The sequence below is a fragment of the Entelurus aequoreus genome, linkage group LG24 (genome assembly GCF_033978785.1).
Source record: "Entelurus aequoreus isolate RoL-2023_Sb linkage group LG24, RoL_Eaeq_v1.1, whole genome shotgun sequence".
In the NCBI taxonomy this organism is placed as follows: domain Eukaryota; kingdom Metazoa; phylum Chordata; class Actinopteri; order Syngnathiformes; family Syngnathidae; genus Entelurus; species Entelurus aequoreus.
In genome coordinates this window covers 23,081,948-23,105,709 of record NC_084754.1, presented here as the reverse complement: position 1 = coordinate 23,105,709, position 23,762 = coordinate 23,081,948, and the positions used below count along the sequence as shown (strand labels likewise).

At 36.4% G+C, this 23,762-nt stretch overlaps 1 protein-coding gene across 1 annotated transcript in view; it reads right to left on the bottom strand.

Annotated features, from left to right (window-relative positions):
• Positions 1 to 674: 674 nt before the first annotated feature.
• Positions 675 to 23,762, bottom strand: part of slc7a5 (solute carrier family 7 member 5) — a 29,532-nt gene continuing 6,444 nt past the window's right edge. The window contains exons 3-10 of the mRNA XM_062035938.1: positions 14,190 to 14,295; positions 13,971 to 14,015; positions 13,761 to 13,884; positions 11,088 to 11,191; positions 10,882 to 10,978; positions 7,248 to 7,397; positions 2,819 to 2,996; positions 675 to 1,409 (exon numbers count right to left, since the gene is read on the bottom strand). Of these exons, the coding sequence (XP_061891922.1) occupies positions 1,363 to 1,409; positions 2,819 to 2,996; positions 7,248 to 7,397; positions 10,882 to 10,978; positions 11,088 to 11,191; positions 13,761 to 13,884; positions 13,971 to 14,015; positions 14,190 to 14,295 (851 nt within the window). The 3' untranslated portion in view covers positions 675 to 1,362. The remainder of the gene's footprint in view (positions 1,410 to 2,818; positions 2,997 to 7,247; positions 7,398 to 10,881; positions 10,979 to 11,087; positions 11,192 to 13,760; positions 13,885 to 13,970; positions 14,016 to 14,189; positions 14,296 to 23,762) is intronic.

The window sequence follows — 23,762 nt, the reverse complement described above, 5'->3', positions numbered from 1 at the left end:
GAATAACACATGAATGATGTTATCTTTATTAGTTACTGCACAGTGTGTGTAAGTGTTTTAATGACGGGTCAATTTAATGAATTAAGAATTAATTGATTGTGTGAAAATTGATTAATCGCATCTTCCCTTTGTGATTTAGGGCTATATAAATAAACATTGATTGATTGATTGATCTTGAAGCAATGAGTGCACTACTTGGCAACAATCAGCAGGGGGGCTCTTGAATCTACCTTACTTTGATCTACATCGTGTGTATCAACAAATGTCTGCATGTTTTGTATTAAAAAAAGTATATTATGTATATATATATATATATATATATATATATATATATATATATATATATATATATATATATATATATATATATATTTTAATATATATACACAATATATATATACATACATATATATATATATATATATATATATATATATATATATATACATACATATATATATATATATATATATATATATATATAAATATATATATATATATATATATATATATATATATATATATATATATATATATATATATATATATATAAATATATATATATAAAGTTTGGTCACACCTTCTCCTCATTCAATGTGTTTTCTTTATTTTCATGGCTATTTACATTGTAGATTGTCACTGAAGGCCTCAAAACTATGAATGAACACATGTGGAGTTATGTATTTAAAAAAAAAAGGTGAAATAACTGAAAACATGTTTTATATTCTAGTTTCTTCAAAATAGCCACCCTTTTGTCTGATTACTGCTTTGCACACTCTTGGCATTCTCTCCATGAGCTTCAAGCACACCTGTGAAGTGAAAACCACCTCTTGAAGCTCATCGAGAGAATGCCGAGAGTGTGCGGAAAAAAAACCCCACAGCAAAGCGTGGCTATTTTGAAGAAACTAGAATATAAAACATGTTTTCAGTTATTTCCCCTTTTTTTGTTAAGTACATAACTCCACATGTGTTCATTCATAGTTTTGATGCCTTCAGTGACAATCTACAATGTAAATAGTCATGAAAATAAGGAAAACGCATTAAATGAGAAGGTGTGTCCAAACTTTTGGCCTGTACTGTATATTAATATATGTATATATACATACATACACACACACATACACTATGTATATATGTGTATATATGCATGCATAAACTGACTATTAAAAATAGTAATAAATCAATGGATTATTATTTTTCCCCAATAATAAAAAAAAACAAAAGATGTAGTCAAATCCTCATCCGAACTAAATGTGTGACAAGAGACAAGAGTGAGTGAAAAGGTTCATGGGGGGTGAAGACATTTGTCAGCTGAAACGTCAGAGGTCAGAGTTGGAGTGATGGTGAATGCAGTCCACACTCCTAAGGCACCACCTCCATCATTTTCTGACAAAAGACCGTGGTTGAGACTGTAAAAACACAGAAAAGTGAAAGCCGTCAACATTGATACACAACATTCGCACCTTTTTCTTGGCGTAATAATTGAAATTTACACAATCTACCAATGTGTTCTCTATTGATGGGGATTATTCTGAAACATTGATTAATTATCTAATTCAGTTTTTATTGTAAACATTCCATAAGGTGGTTCCATGCCCCATACCATTTGCATTGACAATGAGATTGCTATTTCAAAATTTACCTCACCTACAAAACTTTGTGGCTCACAAGTCCAGAAAAAAAAAATACCAATAAAAAATATGAATAATGTGTGTGTGTATATACAAATATGAACAAAATTTAAATAAAAATTAAGGCAAAATTGTACTACCCTACCTGGTGTGTGTATACCTGAAATAATTTACAAATCCACAGGAGAACGATGGCCCTGCACGAGGAACATTTAACTTGCACATGTCTCCGAACTGTGCTGAGCTGGGCTTTTATTTAGTCTGGTTTTGTTGTCACCGTTTGACATTTTATTTACACTACAGCCAGTATTAATTTCGTTGAGTAATAATTTTCATCTTATTATCACCTACCCTTTTTCACCCTGACTAAAAGAAGATAACTAATCAAAACAAAGGCACATTGACTAAGACAATGATCACATCTACTGACATTTTAGCCAACAAAAAAAGGTTGACAGAAACAAAATCCAAGCATATTAAATGTTGTCTTGGGACAAGCTTGGAAAATATCCCATCATAGCTCTTCAACAGCGTGCGAGAGAGGGGCCAGCAGTGAAATAGGGAATTTGGATTCCACACCTACTTCCTTTGACTTGACTTTAACTTTATTCAGACTTTACCTAAGTAAAGACAAGACTCTAAAAATGTCTTATCTTTTTTAATTTACATTTTTATTGATTAAATTTACTGCAATTTAGCAGTGTAATTTAGTTGATTGAAATGAGACTAAAATTTAATCCATTTGAGGATTTGACTAATATAGATTATCGATAAAAGACTAATTACAACCAAATTACAAAACTGCTGTCAAAAATAACACTGTTATAGTCCGTCATCTATTTTTCTATTCTATTTTAAGAACTTCTAGGATTCTTTTTATACTCATTGGGCTTAGTCTGGGACCTCAGGTACTAAATTACACGCCATCTCATGTGGGCTGTTAGGACAATAAAGTTAATTCAATCCTTGTATTGAAAAAGTGAATATAAAAACGCTGCTTTGAGTCCTTTGATATTAACTAATTTCCCAGTCCAATCAGGTGGCGTGCACATGTCTGGCAGTTTGAGTATAAAATGCCTCGCAAACAAACATCTCGCGACTGCGTATAGGCTCTCAACGTTCAATTAAAAGAGCCGTTCAATAGATCTGATTCAATCACAAACGTCAAATGTCTACTTGCTACTCACATATTCCATTCAGCAGCCATTTGGGTTTGTTCTTCCACCACACACCAACAAAGTAGACGGGTAAACCAGTGGCAATGATGCCAAACCCGATTGCACACTCCTTCGGTGTCTTCCAGAAGGATACGATGATCAGGAAGAGACAGGCGAGCACGAATGACACCGGAAGCAGAATGTTAACCTGCAAGTGAGGACACAAATAAATAGAAATGTAAAATCTGCTGCTACATTTCAATGTGATCTATTTGGGGATGTGTCAATCCATTGGCCACCGATCAGTTTCGGCCGATTTCCGTGAAAAAGTATGATTGCAATTGCCAATTAATGTCTTTAAATGCTGATCACAAATGCCGATGCCCTCTAGCTGACACTCTATTTATTTTTAACGGCAGCTAATAATGTGTCTCCATACACAGTGTGGAGCTGCTCCCTCTAAAAATAATCATCACTCTTAGGTCAATTAAACTGCACTTCTTAGTATCATGAGTATCATTATCATGTAATGATACTTATGATACTGGAGGATGCGGCTAAACATGTTACACACAAAGATCCAGCCAGGAGCAGGCATGCTAATAGCTAAGCTAATCACTAAGCTAGCTTTAAAACACTGAAGAAAAAAGTACATAATCAAATTGAAAAAGTGGAGATGTACTACAGCAGAAAGAAAGGTATTAGTGGGAAATTAACAAGTAGAATAATAAGAGTCTAAAAATTATAATATAACAACAACTGTTGGTGTGTCCGCATTGTCACAGTCAATACACAACACATACATATGTGTGTATGTATGTATGGTACATTTTTAGTCTACTTTATACCTTTTGTTTTCGCCCTCTTTTAGTGCCCTTATTTGCATTATCCTTTCCATCCTTACCCTTTCCATCCTTTGTAACTGAGCTACTGTGTGGAACAATTTCCTTTGTGGATCAATAAAGTTTGTCTAAGTCTAAGTAAGAGGGACGATCAATTCATGAATTGATGGCGCCAATACCAAGAGTGATAAGGTCGATATTTTTATTATATCAAAATATTTTGTTGTTGTTTTTGTCAATGTTCACAAACACAGGGAATAATTCCCTGGAAACAGAGGGACTTTGAGGGCAAACACAGGGCAAAGGATTTAAAAGAATAGTAGATAGTATTGTTTAGTTATTGTGTACTATTGACTTTGTTGTGATCAAACAAATGTATTGTAATAAAAAGTATGTAATCGAGGAGAATAAAGAAGTAGTTTAAATATTGTGTTGATATTGCTACACGGGTCAATAACACGCACTATAATTACATAAAACAATATACAGTTAATACATGTGATCAGTATTGGTATGGGCCGAGAAATATTCCAAGGAAGCTGTCACTCAATGGTGGTGGCCTACTTAAACTTGATTTTAAAGGACAATAAATGAATGGAAGTAACCAAATGTTCACCAACGCCACTACTTTTGGCCGTATAGTGAATATTTCAAATAGTATTAAAGGGGACCCATTATGAAAAAACAACTTTTTTCACCTATTGGTACCAGTTTTTGTGTATTTGGGAACTGAATAAGTGCTGTATATTTTAATATACAGGACCATGGAGGCATGGCGGAGATAATTATGAAACAATCTTGTCTTTCTTTGTACTTCAAACGAGTCGTTAGGAATTTTCCCCATTTGTGACGTTCTTCCCAATTGTGACGTCAGCAGATATCTCCATATATGGTATTTACCCAAAGTGCTTTGCGCCAGTCCGCTGATGTAGTCCGACGTCGTAGTCAATAAGCGCCTTCTTTTTCTCTATCCTCTTGTTGTGGGGATGACTGGCTCGTACATGCACATGCCTTCTCTGCTGTTGCCATTTCTAATACAAAGAAGCGTATAGTTCTAACTTATATCTATCAGTGGACACCGTATGGAAACGCTAAAAACTACAACATGGCTGACGGGGAAAAGACGCACTCGAAGTGGAGGCACGTAAAGACCTGCTCAGTGGCCTTGTGGTTAAAGTGTCCGCCCTGAGATCGGTAGGTCGTGAGTTCAAAACCCCGGCCGAGTCGTACCAAAGACTATAAAAATGGGACCCATTACCTCCCTGCTTGGCACTCAGCATCAAGGGTTGGAATTGGGGGTTGAATCACCAAAAATTATTCCCGAGTGTGGCCACCGCTGCTGCTCACTGCTCCCCTCTCTTCCCAGGGGTTGGAACAAGGGGATGGGTCAAATGCAAAGGATAATTTCACCACACCTAGTGTGTGTGTGTGACTATCAGTGGTACTCTAACTTTAACTTTTAATAAGCTCCCCCACAAAACGGCGCATCCTGAAGAGACTGTCAGAAAAAAGCTCGAAGATGGTCTTCAAAACATTATCTATGTACAATTTGGACCAAAGAACCACCATGACATGTTATGCAGACCACGAGGAAATGTTTTAACTGTAGAAAATAAATCATAATATGACCCATTTAAGTGCAACTAAACTGGTGGAGTGTTTGATCAGTGGCTCTTTGTGGTTTACTTGGCAATACCAATCTAACTGTGGTGAACAGCAGGAATGTGACAGGCAGAGAAACGAGGAGTAAAAGAACAGTTCCACCACGCACACACTGATATATCTCTTAAACAGGCAGAGGAGTACAATCAGCGCAGTGATGAGGTGCTAAAAATGGACTCATTCACATATTCATTATGTAGCATGTGAAAGCTCACATGCTCGCATGCAAACAAAGTGCAACGATGGCACAATGGTCCTCTCTGTATTTGAAGAGTCCTGCAGCAAGTGGACCAGCTACTACCACCAGCTGATGAGCGTCCAACTTCTCTCATGCCCTTTAATCTCACATCAGTGTTCATTCATTTAATTTCGGCTGGAATGAATGCTCCTTTGTTGGCGGCGTGAGACAAAAGACAAACGTCTATGATTGCCAAAGCTAAATGGAGTGGGACTGAATGTAAGAATTAATTGTCATCGACTGTCTACACTCCAAATTCAAACCCTTACAAGTTACAACATCTGAGTGTGAAAAAAGGTGTTGACTTTTGAAAACAGTTAGTGTTACTGCATCATAGGGTTGTGCGATACAGACGATATACGATATAAATAATATACATTTGGCCAATAATAGAGCTTTTAAAACTACTGTCATAACATAGTACATGTTTATGACACATTATGTGGTGTCCACTTCCAAGACAGCAAATGAACTAAGTTTCTTACAACTATCATCCCTGGAGGACAAGGAATAGCTAAACATGCTCGACTACACACCACAGGAGGATACAATAAGCCATGTTAACCGCTAAGATAGAGCTCTTGGATGTAAACAGGTGCACAGCTTGATACAAATATCGACAGTAACAATGTCAATATCGGTATATAATCTATATTACAGTGATATTTTTCCTTATCACATAATCTTTTTGTCATTTTTGGTATTGCTTACAAACTCAGGACATAAATAGAGTAAAATAAAACCAATTATTTTAATCAGAGCCAATAGTTGTTATTTTGCACAATTGACTTTGATTCTCTCAAACTATTGTATGTAATAAAAGGGAACATGGATATGATTATAATATTTAAATTGATATTCCTACACCGCGATCCTGTGTTTTTGTCTGATTATGAATCAAAATGTAATCATTCAATGATCTTGAAAATTGTAAGTATCATTGTTGATGTGGCCAATACTGGCTCTGTAACTACTTGGTATTAGATTGATACCCAACTTTATAGTATCACCCAAAACTAATGTAACGTATCCAAACAACAGAAGAGTAAGTGCTAAGTTTGTTCACCAGAAATGTAGATAGAAGCATGTTACAACAGAAAATAAGCATATATTAACAGTAAATTAGCAAATAGATTAATAATAATTTTGACAAAATAATACCACTGGAAATAACACAATATGTTACCGCATTTGGACTCCAAATTAGAAGTCTTTGTACCCCATTTTGAAATGATTATTATAATTTATAAACCAAATAATATATTGTGATATAGATTGTTATCGCAGGAGGCTGCCATATGCACATTTAATAACGATATTGTTTTGTGGCGTTTGCCTTTATTGTGACCTTTCTCAGCCATAGTAGTTTTACGCCATTTTTGTTTTGATGGCGTCACAGACGGTCGAAATAGACGTGATGTTTGACGTCCTTATTTTTAAAACTGTTAAACTTCATATAATGTTTTCCTTTTTTTAGTATCGTTAAAATTGATCGATTCCCTTTTAAAACGATCTTGGATCGATACCTATCGTTCGGAAGGCAAACTTGCCGAGCACAGATTGATAGACTTGAAATTTAGGAATATAAATCAATTTATCGATACATCGATCAATTATTACACCCTTAATACAGTATATTGCAATATAGATTATTAACATATTGCCCAGCCATTCTCCGACACAAAATTAGTTTAGCATGTTTATCAAATGGGTTCACCTTTATTGGCCGTTCGAGGTCAGGCTTCTTATAACGGAGCCACATCATCCCAACAATCGCCATGGCAATGCAAAGCCAGTTGAAGAAGCTGAAGAAGTTGATGACAGAGAAGATGTCGCTGGAGAAGGCGTAGAGCAGCGTCATCAGACACTAGCAAAAAGGAGACAACAAAACATTTGAAAAATTTGTTTCTGTCAAAATTTGTGTATTAATGCAGATAATTCCACTATCTGATTTAAAAAATAATTAACCCATATGCAGCACAGAATGACTCAAAATCCCTCAAAAGTATCTGGCAACACTGGCAAACACAATAGTCCAGGATATCACTCATACCACTTTGGGGCGGTATAGCTCGGTTGGTAGAGCGGCCATGCCAGCAACTTCAGGGTTGCAGGTTCGATCCCCGCTTCCGCCATCCTAGTCAATGCCGTTGTGTCCTTGGGCAAGACACTTTACCCACCTGCTCCCAGTGCCCCCCACACTGGTTTAACAATGTAACTTAGATATTGGGTTTCACAATGTAAAGCGCTTTGAGTCACTTGAGAAAAACGCTATATAAATATAATTCACTTCACTTCACTTTACACACCAATACATCATCCCACTACCATCAGGACGCAGGTACAGAACTATCAAATTCCGGAAGGCCCGCCTCGGGAAAAGCCTTATCCCTGCAGCTATAGCCGCCCTAAACAGCAGGCCCGGCCGACCTGTCTGACAAGCCTGTAAATGTGTTGGTCATGTATGGTGTCTTTTTGCTATTTTTTGTCCGTGATGTGTAATGTTTATTGTTTAAATGTACGGTCAGTGAAAATTAATTTCCCCACGGGGACAGTTGAATCTAAATCTAAAATCTGAAACACATTTCAAGTAGTGCTATCTGGCATGCACAAATGCAGTTGATGATATAGTGCCAGACGGCAGAAGCATACGAGTCAATATGGAAGACGCTTAACAGCACGTTGATGACTTTACCTTTATGGGAAATCGGAGTACAGAAAAAGGACATGACGCAAAAGTCGACTGACATAAAATATGCACACTGCAGGAATGAGTATTCTTTTCACCGAAGCACTTCCTGTTTAAAACAGCACATTAATAATGCTTACTTAATACCTAATACTTATTGATCTGTTTGAATGTAGAAGAAAAATAACAGTTTAGAAACATACTCTTTTCCTAAAACTATTTTCATATATAATTTATTTTAATAATTTGACATTTTTTCAGCCACTCCAGAGACATGTTATCACGTCATACACTAATATATTCCCCTATCCCCCTCATTCTTTGCAAGTGTTCTTTTCTACAGTTGTAACTATTTATCCAAATTGTTTTTATTTTTATCAGTCGGGCATTTGATGAAAAATAATAATGACAAAGGTATCATGGAATAATGCATTTGAAACCTGCCTAATTCAGTCCCTGCTTTTTCTGTTCCGCCCAAGACTCCAACCTGAGTTGTCCGGCATGAGGAACGAGCGTGCTAGCTATCGAGTTAAAAATAAGCTATATCAACCCGATAGCCAGCAGTGCTCTTGAGGTTGTCAGGGAGTGAGGTTTACCAATGTACACAAGGCCCATCCACACCGGCTGGCGTCTGTTACACTCACCCTTCTAAACATCACTCTCATCCAGGTCATGGCACCAATGTAAAGTTTGGGCTTTTTCTGTTCCGCTCAGGACACGAACCTTGGTCGTCCGGCATGAAAGACGAGCGTGCTAGCTACCGAGCTAAAAGTGGAGATTCGATGCAATGTTCATTTCTCTTCTGCACTTCTTCTAAAACTATGGATATATTTTCAATAAATCACAGAAAAAGTTGCTTTGTTTCATTTAAGTTTACTTTACATATATGATACCTACATTTGTCAAACACATTAAAAAATCACATTCAAAATTGCTCTTTCAATTGTGTTTAAAAGTTACAAAATAAAGTCGAATTGACTGATTGACAGCTGCAATGCTCATCTCGCCATGTTAAATCACATTTCTTTAATGCCAACAACAGTGGGAATAAGAAATGCCAGTTTTTCAAATGAAGGTGTAACAGTTAAGTGTTCATTACCTGCTTTTCTCAATTTAAGGTCCACCTCTACGCTGTGGTCTCTGTACGCATCTATACTCTGTTAAACTTCCATTGGAAATTAACAACAAAATGAATAGTCTTTCAAAAGAAATGCTGTGCCTCAATGTTGCCCAGAAGATAAGGTGACAACAGACAGTACATGCGCAAAACTTTTAAAACATTTCACTTACAAGGCAGGGGAAGAATAAATACTTTTCCAGGATTTTGATTTTGTTTAACATTTGCCATATGTTTTCCATGACTGCAAAATATGTCAACCATTTTCTAGGTCAGTGGTTCTCAAATGGGGGTACGCGTACCCCTGGGGGTACTTGAAGGTATGCCAAGGGGTACGTGAGATTTTTTTTAAATATTATAAAAATAGCAACAATTCAAAAATCCTTTATAAATATATTTATTGAATAATACTTCAACAAAATATGAATGTAAGTTCATAAACTGAACATCAAATCAAGTAAGCTATTCCATTCATTACCATAAACCCAGAGTTTCCCCCATGCCATGATGGTTTGACCCTCACTAAAATGTCTGTCAAAAAGAACTGTGAAAAGAAATGCAACAATGCAATATTCAATGTTGACAGCTAGATTTTTTTTGTGGACATGTTCCATAAATATTGATGTTAAAGATTTCTTTTTTTGTGAAGAAATGTTTAGAATTAAGTTCATGAATCCAGATGGATCTCTACTACAATCCCCAAAGAGGGCACTTTAAGTTGATGATTACTTCTATGTGTAGAAATCTTTATTTATAATTGAATAACTTGTTTATTTTTCAACAAGTTTTTAGTTATTTTGATATCTTTTTTTCCAAATAGTTCAAGAAAGACCACTACAAATGAGCAATATTTTGCACTGTTATACAATTTAATAAATCAGAAACTGATGACATAGTGCTGTATTTTACTTCTTTATCTCTTTTTTTCAACCAAAAATGCTTTGCTCTGATTAGGGGGTACTTGAATTAAAAAAATGTTCGCAGGGGGTACATCACTGAAAAAAGGTTGAGAACCACTGTTCTAGGTTGTCCAGGACGTGTGAGAACCCTTATTGTAACAAAAATAAGTATTTATCAGACTTAAAATCCTTTCATTTTGTCAAAAATTGACAGAGCGCCTTATAACCCACTGCGCCTAATATACGTATTAATCCTGGTTGTGCTCACTGCTTACCGACTTCGAAGCAATTTTATTGTGTACATGGTGTAATGATAAGTGTAATAAGAGTGGACTGCAGGTCGACGCCCCCTGTTTAGTAAATTACACTGGCAAGTACAGATTAGCAAGCAAGCTAAAAAACTTTGATGTTTCATTGAGAATATAGAACATTACTTACTTACATTTTTACAAAGTCTGTCAAAATGTTTTAGTACGACTTTGGTAAGCTACATATCCACATCGCTTGATGCATGAAACGGAAGTGCCTAAATGTATAATACAAAATAGATCAATTGATCATTTATTTTGATATATGTACCTGCTTTAAACAGATAATTAAGGCAGTTGATTAATAGTGTGCACAGTGGTCATTTGACTATACTCACAGTGAATAGAAGAGAAGGAAGTGGGGTCATCAGGGTTGGATGGATCATTGACAACAGACAGGGCAGGTGACCTTCCCGTGAGCCCACAAAGAATAACCTACGAATTAAACAAGATGTTCATAATACTAACTGATACTTCACATTTGGACACCACTTCATTTACTCATTTTATTTAGTAAAATGTTTATTTATAAAATGTGGATTACCTGGATGACGTGAAGAGAGAACCGTTGACTGAACCAAAGCAGGACAGCCCCACAAACACCGGGATGATCCATGCCATCGGACCCAGGTGGGTATTGCCAAAATCCTACAAAACAAACAGTATGTCAATGAAATGTTATTTACGTTAATAACCCTGTAATAACTTCAACAAAGCAAAACACTGCGACGCGGTAAACATTCAGCCAGTTGTGGTTATTATTCTTGCCGTTTGTTTTTCCATTAAACTGGATAGATTGGACAGGCTCGATAGGAAAATGAGAGTTGCCTAAACACATTTTCTCTAAACGGCACCAACATGTCCCTTCTGGAGCAGGACCTAGTTGTCCTGTTGGCCTTCCTCTTTGCAAAGTGTTTAGAGGAGGTGGTGCTAGGTAGTAAACAATTGTATGTATATAGAAGAACTGAATCTGCATACTTGATTAAGTTTTCCCAATTGAGTAGATTGTATTTTTCAAGTATTCTGCAATTATGATACATTATGGGGCTTTTATTAATACTATGTTTTTTTTATTGGGTTTTTTTTTTACAAATAATTTGCACCAATAAAATGTGTCTTTATTTGTCAGTGTCCAGTTTGTGATACAGTCATTTAAATAGGGTATAATCGTTTATTTGAACTACAATTTACCGGAGTTTGTTGTTAAATTATTTCTTATATATCTGAAATTTGCTGTGTTAAATTTGGTTTTATTCACCGTTTTTGTAACCTGCTGGTTAAAGGATAACTGTAAATCTAGCACGACTCGTAAATACTTAAAATCTTGGACTACTCTAAGTTTTGCTCCAAGTGCAAATACATCTGGATCAGTAGCAATACTTGGTTGTTTTGGAGAAAAACATGCACACAGAGTTGGAAACAATAAAGTGTAAATGGGAGAGTTGCAATCAACTTGATACTTCTGACACTGCATCTGATTATTATTATTATAATAATTTTTCGCATGGACATACAGAACAGCATCGTCTGCGTGCATCTGGCAAATGATTTTAGATGGACAAACTTATGGTAGGTCATTAAATAATAATAATAATAATAATAACTTGTGGCATACCAAGTTATTGTAAGATGTAGGGGATTTCACATTTGTACACATTTTTTTTTTCTTCTTGACAACAAATATGATTCCATTTAGTACGCTTGCCATGTTTCTTTCCTCCTCACATGTTCTATCTTTTGACACTTAGGGGCGGGCATTGAATACGCTGCCAAGCAACTCCCCTCCTTTATGATTGGTCACTTTAAACACCTAGCGTCTCCTGCTCAAAGCCATTTCGAGAGAGCCTGTTGTGTTTCCTTTCTGAAGATTAGTCTTTATACAAAAAAAAACAATATTAGTGTATTTTGTCATTACTATATTAAATTCTACACTGCAACCTATTAACGATGACTCTTTTACAAAAGCCTTTAACAACTTGATGTCATTAAACATAGCTTATTTTGTTCTGACAAAATATTTTTCTGGATATATGCTCCCCAGGTAATTGCATAGACCAGGGGTAGGGAACCTAAGGCTCTAGAGCCAGATGTGGCTCTTTTGATGACTGCATCTGGCTCTCAGATAAATCTTAGCTGACATTGCTTAACACGATAAGTAATGAATAATTCCGCTGGTAATCACAGTGTTAAAAATAACGACTACAAAGCCATCAGCAAAACCATGCAGCACCAGAAGTCGCATTAATGGTAAGAAGTATTTTATTTATTGTTGGTTACCTTCAGAATAACAATGTTATTAAAAATAATAAAAGACTTATTATACTCTAAAAATGTTGGTCTTACTTAAAAATGCACGCATTTAGTTGTATTCAGTGTTAAAAAAAATATTACATGGCTCTCATGGAAATACATTTTAAAATATTTGGCTTTCATGGCTCTCTCAGCCAAAAACGTTCCCAACCCCTGGCATAGACCTACTTTTTTAAGATAAAAGGTATCTGATTTACGGATGCTCTGATGTCATAGTGCCAGAATCACTTGTGTGATACCCTCACAATGTGTTCAAATTTGTGTCATTGTATTGCTTTTATTTTAAGCACTTTACTTCATAAATAATGATATAATGGTTATAGTTTGTCTAAACTTCAGACTCTAAAGACTCCTTTTTTTAAGAAAGGACACAGTTCCCACGTGCATTCAATGCCCGCCCCTAAGTGCCAAAGGGGAGGAATGCTGCGTGCATGGAGAAAGAGTAAGAGACATTGCGAGCCAAAACAGTTAACGCATGACATAAAAACTAATTTTACACTTGCTTCTCCTCTGTGCGTACAAAATGAGTCCTCGCGCTTAGAGAGGACACACGCATGCAGTGCGTTGTTTTTTGGCACTTTTTTGACACAATAAAGAGGTGCTAAAAAGACTTTTATGAACGGATAACTATTTTTGGTACCATTTATAACTTAAGACATAGCATTTTTAAAGATTGTGTTAAGTGCCGCTTTCTCTTCCCAGTACTGGATGCATGGTGCGTGTACGCAGGCGGATCCGGATACTAATTCTGATACTATAATATAAGAGATTATGTAGTGTGGATGTAAATAGTGATGGTTCCTTCTCCGTGTATACAAGTCAGAATAATTCACCAGGATTACAACTGAAACACCATCTAAGGGTTATGTCAACAATAATAATATTTAACCACTGTTAAAGCACTTACCACAGCCACAGCCTCCGAGTTGAACATTTGTTCTGGGGAGAGGGTGGTGAAGTACGCCAGATTGGTGAGGACGTACACCGCTGTCACAATTGGCAAAGAGATGATGATGGCTCGAGGCAAGTTTCTGGAAAATAAAAAATACAATCACATTATTTTATAATTTATTTTCTACAGCTTACATGACATTGTGATATTCAAGCAATGACTTACTTGTAAGGATCGATCATCTCCTCTGTGACGAAATTCAAGTAATTCCTGAATAGAGGAGAGGAAGAAAGACCTCTGTCATTAATATTTATGATGTGGCTTTATTTACAAATTACAGAATGTAAGTAGTTGTGAGCAGATGTGGGATGTAAAAGGTCTTATATCCTACTTTTATTAACAATACAATTTGATGTATGGATATCACTATTTGATGACACATACCAGCCACCGTAGGCAAAAAGGCCACTGTAGAGCGCCAGTCCAATATTACCAAACTCATATTTGGAGTCCTTGAAGGAATTTTCTGGGAGAAGAGAATCAACCTCACCTGGTGACAATGAACACAAGATAAATAATGGCTCAGATGTGGGGCATTAAACCAGTAGTGAGCATTTGTCCAAGAACACAGAAACATTTGGTGGAGGATTACAAAAAATGGTGGAATTCAGTGTTGATCAGTGAAGGAATTCAACATTTAAAGGTAAGTCAGTCAGAGACAAAGAGAACAGGAATCAAACAGCAGGACTGTTGCTTTACAAGAAGAGACTAACAACAAATGTTTGTTAAGGGGGGATGTTCGCTTCTTTCTTTGGTATGAAGAACATAGTGGTCTTGGCAACTTCTGTAGGCTTTTAAGTTTCTAACCACATTCCTAACGGAGCAGATCCCCGCAACCTGCACACACATTCTCAGACAACGCGTCGGTTGCTAACTCAACATACCCCTGGCAGTGTTGCTATTAGAGAGGTTAGCTCTAAACCTAAAGTATACACAGTGTGGGAAACGCTTGATGACCAAACCTTCATACAATATGACCAGTGACATGTGGTGAGGTTCATGTCTGATGAAGCACTATTCTTTTTTTACACGTTGAAATATTGTGCTGTCATCATTGTTAATACAGGTTGCTCATTTAGAGGATAGCAAGAAACAAAAAACAATAATTCACTTAATGACTCAATACGTTTGTGAATACTTCTTAAACCAATTTATTTATGAAACTAAAAAGTAGGGATACCCCAATCAACATTTCCGATTGAGTCCTGATCCGATACTTTGACAATAGATTATAGAACTGAAAATGTTCTATGGCAAGTAATTTGCTAGTTTTGTTGTAAATCAGATAGTGTATTAAATTTGTGGTTTGAATGCTACATATATACTTATCAAAATAAAGTGGCTGGTGCACAATAACTAAAAAGCAAAAACTACTATTGGCTCCTATTTAAGTAATTTGGGTTTTGCCCTCAAACCCCATTCCTGTATTCAGAGACTTACTCCTTGAGTTTGTAAACAATCAAAAGATTATTTGTAACGATGAGAAAAATAAAAATAAAAATATTGATTTAATCACTTTTATATTGTACACATACTGATAGTATACCTGGTATTGATAGTAGCCACACCCCCACTTTACATTGACGCTTTAGCGGTTAGCTTCTTGTATTGTCTTGCTGTGTGTGTGTGTGAATAGCATGCTTAACCGTTACGTTTTCTTTTGTCCTTTAATAATAATGATACTTGGAAGAAACAGTTTATTTTCCGCATTAGTGGTGAATATTAGTATCTTAGAAGTGGCTTCGCACTGTTGTAGACGACACATTCGTTGCAGCTTGCTCTCTAATTTGAACCGGTGTTCTGGCAAGATGCGCACCCTCCTGAAACAAAGACTCCGGAAATGTAATTGTCTCTCCCTGAGAGTGCATCCCTTTTGAAGGGATATTTCACTTGAGTACAATCTTTAGCATGTAAACACTGGGACACAGCTGAAGTAAAGATCAGCAATTTTGGTTGTTCATCAGCCGATCGCAGGTCAGTTAAAAAAAAAAGCAAATATTGTCCCCCTATCAAATCCCATTATCGGCACATCTCTCCCAAAACATTTGTGGTTTTACCTTTGAGTAAGACATTCATTCACTTATCCTTCTCCAGTAAAAGCTCTGTGACTTTGTTGTAACTCCTTATTCTGGAAAGTGTCTTTGGCACCAAGTACTGTGCACCTCGCCGTATGACTTTTGTCTGCCGTTTATTAACTAAAAATAATGATATCATACTTACAGTTAAAGTCATTACACATGCTGTAAAAAGGCATGGTGTATCAAAATGTTTCTGCAAACATATTGTTGACAGACAGAAACATGCACACCCCATCCAACTAAGCTTTTGAAGGATTGCACAATCAAGAGTGTAGGACTGGCTCACGCAGACTAGGCTTAGGTTACTGCCCTGTATTTGCCCAGGAAATGCGCAATTTTTTGCAACACTAAAAGAAAATTGGCCCAGGAGTGTGAATGTGAGTGTGAATGGTTGTGTGTCTATCTGAGTTGACTCGACAATAAGTTGGCAACTTGTCAAGGGTGTACCCTGCCTTCCACCCGAGTGCAGCTGGTATGGGCTCCAGCAACCCCCCCACAAGTGGTAGAAAATGGATGGGTGGATGTTATTTTTTTTTGTAGGCTTTGATTTCCCTGACTGCACGTCAGTCATTATGCAACCATCACTCTTTTCTGTCTTTGACTACAAAATACTGTAACAAAGCTGGTGATAGCTCAGGTTCAAACAGCAATATTTTGATTAAACTTATTTTGCAGCAATTTTTAATAACTGCATCAATACAGTAAAACATTAAATCTACACAATCAGGGCTTGGGACCGATGGCCATGAAACGCTTAAAAAATCAGAATGCAGATGTGTTTGTTGCTCATCGGAATTCTCCCCAACGTGTTATCAGTCACTACCAAAAAGGTTTAAAAATAAATGTTAGATTTGTTAGACAAACCCATGTGTTACCATCAGCCTTAAAGGCCTACTGAAACCCACTACTACCGACCACGCAGTCTGATAGTTTATATATCAATGATGAAATCTTAACATTGCAACACATGCCAATACGGTCGGGTTAACTTATAAAGTGCAATTTTAAATTTCCCGCGAAACTTCCGGTTGAAAACGTCTATGTATGATGACGTATGTGCGTGACGTCAATGGTTGAAACGGAAGTATTCGGACACCATTGTATCTCAATACAAAAAGCTCTGTTTTCATCACAAAATTCCACAGTATTCTGGACATCTGTGTTGGTGAATCTTTTGCAATTTGTTTAATGAACAACGAAGACTGCAAAGAAGAAAGCTGTAGGTGGGATCGGTGTATTAGCGGCTGGCTGCAGCAACACAACCAGAAGGACTTTGACTTGGATAGCAGACGCGCTATCCGACGCTAGCCGCCGACCGCATCGATGATCGGGTGAAGTTCTTCGTCGCTCCGTCGATCGCTGGAACGCAGGTGAGCACGGGTGTTGATGAGCAGATGAGTGCTGGCTGGTGTAGGTGGATAGCTAATGTTTTTAGCATAGCTCTGTGAGGTCCCGTTGCTAAGTTAGCTTCAATGGCGTCGTTAGCAACAGCATTGTTAAGCTTCGCCAGGCTGGAAAGTATTAACCGTGTAGTTACAGGTCCATGGTTTAATAGTATTGTTGATTTTCTGTCTATCCTTCCAGTCAGGGGTTTATTTATTTTGTTTCTATCTGCAGTTAAGCCCGATGCTATCACGTTAGCTCCGTAGCTAAAGTGCTTCGCCGATGTATTGTCGTGGAGATAAAAGTCACTGTGAATGTCCATTTCACGTTCTCGACTCTCATTTTCAAGAGGATATAGTATCCGAGGTGGTTTAAAATACAAATCCGTGATCCACAATAGAATAAGGAGAAAGTGTGGAATCCAATGAACTCTTGTACCTAAGTTACGGTCAGAGCGAAAAAAGATACGTCCTGCAATGCACTCTAGTCCTTCCCTCTCACGTCCCTCAACCACGAATCTTTCATCCTCGCTCAAATTAATGGGGTAATCGTCGCTTTCTCGGTCCGAATCGCTCTCGCTGCTGGTGTAAACAATGGGGAAATGTGAGGAGCCCTTCAACCTGCGACGTCACGCTACTTCCGGTACAGGCAAGGCTTTTTTTTATCAGCGACCAAAAGTTGCGAACTTTATCGTTGATGTTCTCTACTAAATCCTTTCAGCACAAATATGGCAATATCGCGAAATGATCAAGTATGACACATAGAATGGATCTGCTATCCCCGTTTGAATAAAAAAATGTCATTTCAGTAGGCCTTTAAATCAAGTAATTATCAAAAGTTGTAACTGTTCAAAATGTTTAACTACTGTATCAATAAAACATTCTTATTTGTACTCAACTACAACAAATGTTAACTTTTTCCACATAAATACTAGAATGATTTGATTGTAACATTTGAGGCTCTTCAAGGCCAAATCAACATTGTGAAAGTCTTGGTTTGGGGAAAACAGGTCTGTCGAGGAAATGTCATTATTGTAAATCTTTGTTCTGGATGTTAAAAGCGTACAGATTGCACAAGGGTCATTATCTTTCATGACTGCTCCCTTGAAATAGAGCGGCATAGCATTTTTTGAATGGACAAGACATGACAAGATTGATATTTTGTTATGCCTGACCCAATGCCATGTGCCTGATGTGTTGTAGCGTGATAAAAATACATCTACCGACACCCCATCAACACGGTGACTTTGCAGGGATTGCATGGTCAGAACTATATTTATAAAATTTTGTTGACCATTGGCTTTACCAATTTTAGCTGTCATGTGTAGTTATTGACAGAACACTGATTTACATACAATATTTTAAAATGCTGCTTGCTCCATATATTCTAATATGTCCAGCTCCCAGACACATTACTATGTCAGCATTTTTGCTTGAGGACCTGTGCCACTAAAAAATGATTTGTAATGTATTACAGAGTTTGACCCCAATTTTGTTTTAACAACTGAAAAACATGTATTACTCGTCAAACACGTATCAAACACATATTTTAAGAATGGGGTAGATAGGTGTGGAGCAACAGCAATATGCTTAGAGTAAAAGCCACATTTACTAGCCCCTAAATTGTGCATGTATGTGGTTGGCCACTTGAGCACTACACTGGTTGGTTGTGGGTTGCATTGTGGGCATGGTGTTTTTCAGTTCAGGTCATTTTATTTTATTTCTCCAACTGTGGTACGTGTACCACTAGTAGTACGCCAAACAATCACTTGATTAAAATACAGTGTTTTATTTTCCTACACTCGAACAGAGTGTTACTGTTAAAATTGTGTGTAATTGTAGTGGCCAAAAATATTAAATATACTTGTTTTTGATGAGTAACTAGGTCAACTATGCTAATAAATTTTAATGTTGGTCAATATGGTGGTACTTGGAGAGCCAAGTGTTTTTTGAAGTTGGTACTTGGTTAAAAAACTTTGAGAACCACAGCTCTAAGCCATATATGTTAATTACAATCTTTTCAATCATTTTTGTTATATTGGTTGATTCGGTCATCTTCATCATTATCATCATACAAAGTAAGTGTCTGTTTACTATCGCATAAGGAGCAATAAACAGACCACTAGGGCATATAGCGCATCCGGAAAGTGTTAACAGCGCTTCACTTTTTCCACATTTTGTGATGTTACTGTCTTATTCCAAAATAGAATAAATTCAATTCTGTCCTCATAATTCTTCAGAAAATACCCATAATGACAATGTGAAAAAGTTATTTGTTTTTTTTTGAAAATGTATCAAAACGAAAAAAGATCCCATGTACATAAGTATTCACAGACATTGCTCAGTACTTTGTTGATGCACCTTTGGAAGCAATTACAGCCTCAAGTCTTTATGAATACGATGCCACAAGTTTGGTACGCTTATCTTTGGGTAGTTTAGCCCATTCCTCTTTGCAACACCTCTCAAGCTCCATCAAGTTGGATGGGAAGCATTGGTTTTCATTGGGATGTCTACTTGAATTGCTGCATTCATCTTAGTCTTGTCTGGTAGGTGACCTAGAACCCAATGGTCACTCTGTCAGATCTACAGCATTCCTCTGTGAAGAGGAGAATCTTTCAAAAGGACCACAATCAGGCCTGTATGGTAAGAGTGGCCTGACCGAAAACATTTCTTTGTAAAAAAAAAAAAATGCACCTGAATACTAACTATAAACCATGAGAAACACCATTCTCTGGTCTGATGAGACAAAGATTGAAGTCTTTGACGTGAATGCCAGGCGTTACAATTGGAGAAAAACATGCATCGCTCATCACCAAGCCAATACCATCCCTACAGTGAAGCATGGTGGTGGCAGCATTATGATGTGGGGATGTTTTTCAGCAGCAGGAACTGAGAGACTTAACATGATCGAGGGAAAGTTGAATGCAGCAATGTACAGAGACATCCTGGATGAAAACCAACGCTTCTCATCCAACCTGATGGAGCTTTAGAGGTCCTGCAAAGAAGAATGGGCAAAACTGCCCAAAGATAGGTGTGGCAATCTTGTGGCATCGTATTCAAGACATGAGGCTTTAATTGCTGCCAAAGGTGAGTCAACAAAGTATTGATGTGATGTTTTTTTATTTGAATTTTTAGGAAATTAAAAAAACAAAACTTTTCACATTGTCTTTATGGGCTATTGTCTGTAGAAATGTGAGGGGGAAAAAATAATTTATTCCATTTTGGAATAAGGCTGTAACATAACAAAATGTGGAAAAAGTGAAGCGCTGTGAATACTTTCAGGATGCTATGTATGATTATTAATCTGATGCATCATCAATGTCAGCCACGCATTTGGAAAGACTTTTGAATTTTTACGCTTCAATACCGAGAAAATTCCAGATGTACCCGTTCAACACAGCAATGCAGATTGTAGGCCTGGTGATAGACTTCGGAAAACAGGATCAGTGAACCTATAGAAAATATGTACTACTTGTAAAGGGTTAAAAATGTAGGAAGCTACCGGTATTCCTTTTCAGAATCATGACACTGCTGTAGTGTTTTGCAGTACAAAAAAAATGTAGGATAAGTGTTGTAAATCGAGGCCAACTGAGAATATCGAGAGGCGTTTGAAACAGCAGTCAATATTAGGTGATAAGTCAAACGGTGAGAGGTCCTCGATGAGGTCAGTTTATTATATGCATGTGGAGCAAACAGACAGGTAAGTGGTACTGGTACTCACAGTTTCTCTCTATAGTACGCATACTAGTTATATTTGTTTCACTGCAAACGTTCATAGTAAGCTAAAAATACAGTCTTCTGTTAATACAATGTTTAGCATTGAGTAAGATAGCTATAATCTTTGTACAGATTCACTCTGAACTTCTGCTGCGGTAATAAAACTACTGTTGGCCTTGGTGGTGGTTGTAAATTCCAGCATGTCTTAGGGGCAATCCAGCTGGGAATGTCTACTGTATGTGCAACTGCCTTGGGGAACTGTCAGCCATTCCGCTATGATCAACTGTTCTTTGAAATGTCATAGTCAAAAGTTTTAAGGAGGAAGTTGAGCCAACATTCTACTTTGTATCTTTACTGTAGTTCATAGCTAAAAATGTGTTGCATATTTACAAAATTACACCACAATATTTTTTGAAATAATGCCCATTCACAGTGCGCTGCAAAATTGGCAGATGATACTGTAATTTGCATAATGTGACAGTACCACACACACAAGAACCAATTGCTCGTTGTACTCTATTTTTAATACTCACCACGTCTGCTGTATTAAAAAACTCCAACCTTGAGTGTGTTGTTTTCAAAACACGCGATTTTGTTTCTTGTGGAAACAGCCAATGTTATCATTAAGACATTTGTTGCATTTATGTTGTGCATGGCTACCGGTACATCTTTGATCTTCCTTCAAAGATGATAAGAATGCGGTTCTTCAATGATTAAACAGCAGTGTTTCTGTTCGAGTTTCTTTCTTGAAAAAAGTGTTTCATATTTGAACAGGTTCTGGTAGACAACTTGCACCACCTCATGATGTATAATTGACCATGGATGCATAATAACGGAGACAGTACAATGCTGTTGACAACTCTCCCCGTAAAGTTTGTAGTGAGGTAAAAATGGTACCACAAAGCAGCAGCGTTGCTGCAGTTAAACTAGCAGCAGCACAGACGGACAATTACAATACAAAAAATAAGCGCCAACCATTATATATATATATATATATATATATATATATATATATATATACACACGTGTGTTTGTTAGATGGCAGTGACATAGTATTTGACCTTTGACTTTAAATAATTACATTGTATTTTATTTTCTCTTCCTGTCCTGCCCAGCCAACGTGGCAAATAATATTGTTGATTTATATTCTCTTATGTGCTGTACAGATTTACTCTGCAAATGAAAACTGTAAAATACTTATATTGTCGCATTATTTGAGTTTAATTGTATTTGATGAAACATTTTAGTATATTAAATTAATGGACAACTTAAATCAACTCTAGGGCAACAGTAGTAGTATTCGCAGACGACACAACAGCATTTTGTTCAGGAGAGAACACAAAGAAGCTAATACAAATAATAACAGAAGAAATGAACAAAAAATTAAAAAGATGGTTTGACAAAAACAGACTATCTTTGAATCTCAGTAAAACTAAAATAATGCTATTCGGTAAAAGTGGAAAAGAAAGTCAAACACAAATACAAATAGACGGAGTAGATATTGAAAGAGTTAAGGAAAACACATTGTTGGGTGTAATAATATATGATCAAATAAACTGGAAATATCATGTAAAAATATAAAACATAAAGTAGCAAGAAATATTTATATAAAACACTTCATATTCTCTACTGCTCGCTAGTATTACCATATCTGAGTTATTGTGCAGAAATATGGGGAATTAACTACAAAAGTACATTACATACACTAATTGTGTTACAAAAAATGTCAATTGGGATAATACATAATGCTAGATATAAAGAACAACAAAGCCTTTATTTATTGAATCAAGAGTATTGAAATTCAATGTTTTGGTGCATTTGCAAAGAGCTAAAATCACGCACAAAGCAAACTATAACCTGCTACCCAAGAATGTAAAACAATTCCTCCCCACGAAATAAGAGAAATATAACCTTAGAGAAAAAAGTAACCTAAAACCTTTGTATGCATGCACAACAGTAATGATTTTTAGCATATCAGTATGTGGAAGGTAAAGAAGTGAAACAATGTATCCACATGATCCACTGTAAGAAACAGTTCAAACGAAAAGTGTTCACAAAGTATAATAGTGGCAAATGTTTTGAACTTGAGTAAAAAAATATATATTTATCTCATTAAAAATTACTTACATTGTTATGGAGAAAACTGTTGTCTGAACACTACATCGATTGTAATGTGTAAAATGTTTGAAATGTGTATATATAGAGTAGGGCTGGGCGATATGGCCTTTTTTTAATATTTCGATATTTTTAGACCATGTTACGATACATGATATATATCTCAATATTTTTGCCTTAGCCTTGAATGAACACTTGATGCATATAATCACACCAGTATGATGATTCTATGTGTCTACATTAAAACATTCTTGTTCATACTGCATTAATATATGCTCATTTTAAACTTTCATGCAGAGAGGGAAATCACAACTAAGTCAATTTACCAAAATTGTATTTATCAAAGATTTATTAAGCAGTGGCACAAACATTCATGTAATTTCAAAACAGAAAGTGCAAGATTGTCAGAGACATTTTAAAACAAGCTATTAGTGCACTTTTGTGCATGATGTCACTAAGATGACATACCAAAACAACACTAAATTAAAGTGCACTTTTTGTACAGAACGCCGCTACAATAGTTTAAAACAAATAAAGTGCACTTTTGTGCATGATGTCACACAAGATATTTCAATAAGTGTCAAATAAAAATGAGCTGCATAATAGGTCCTTTGCTATGTGGTAGGTTCCTGCGGACGTTATCTCCTTCTGTTGTTGAATATTTT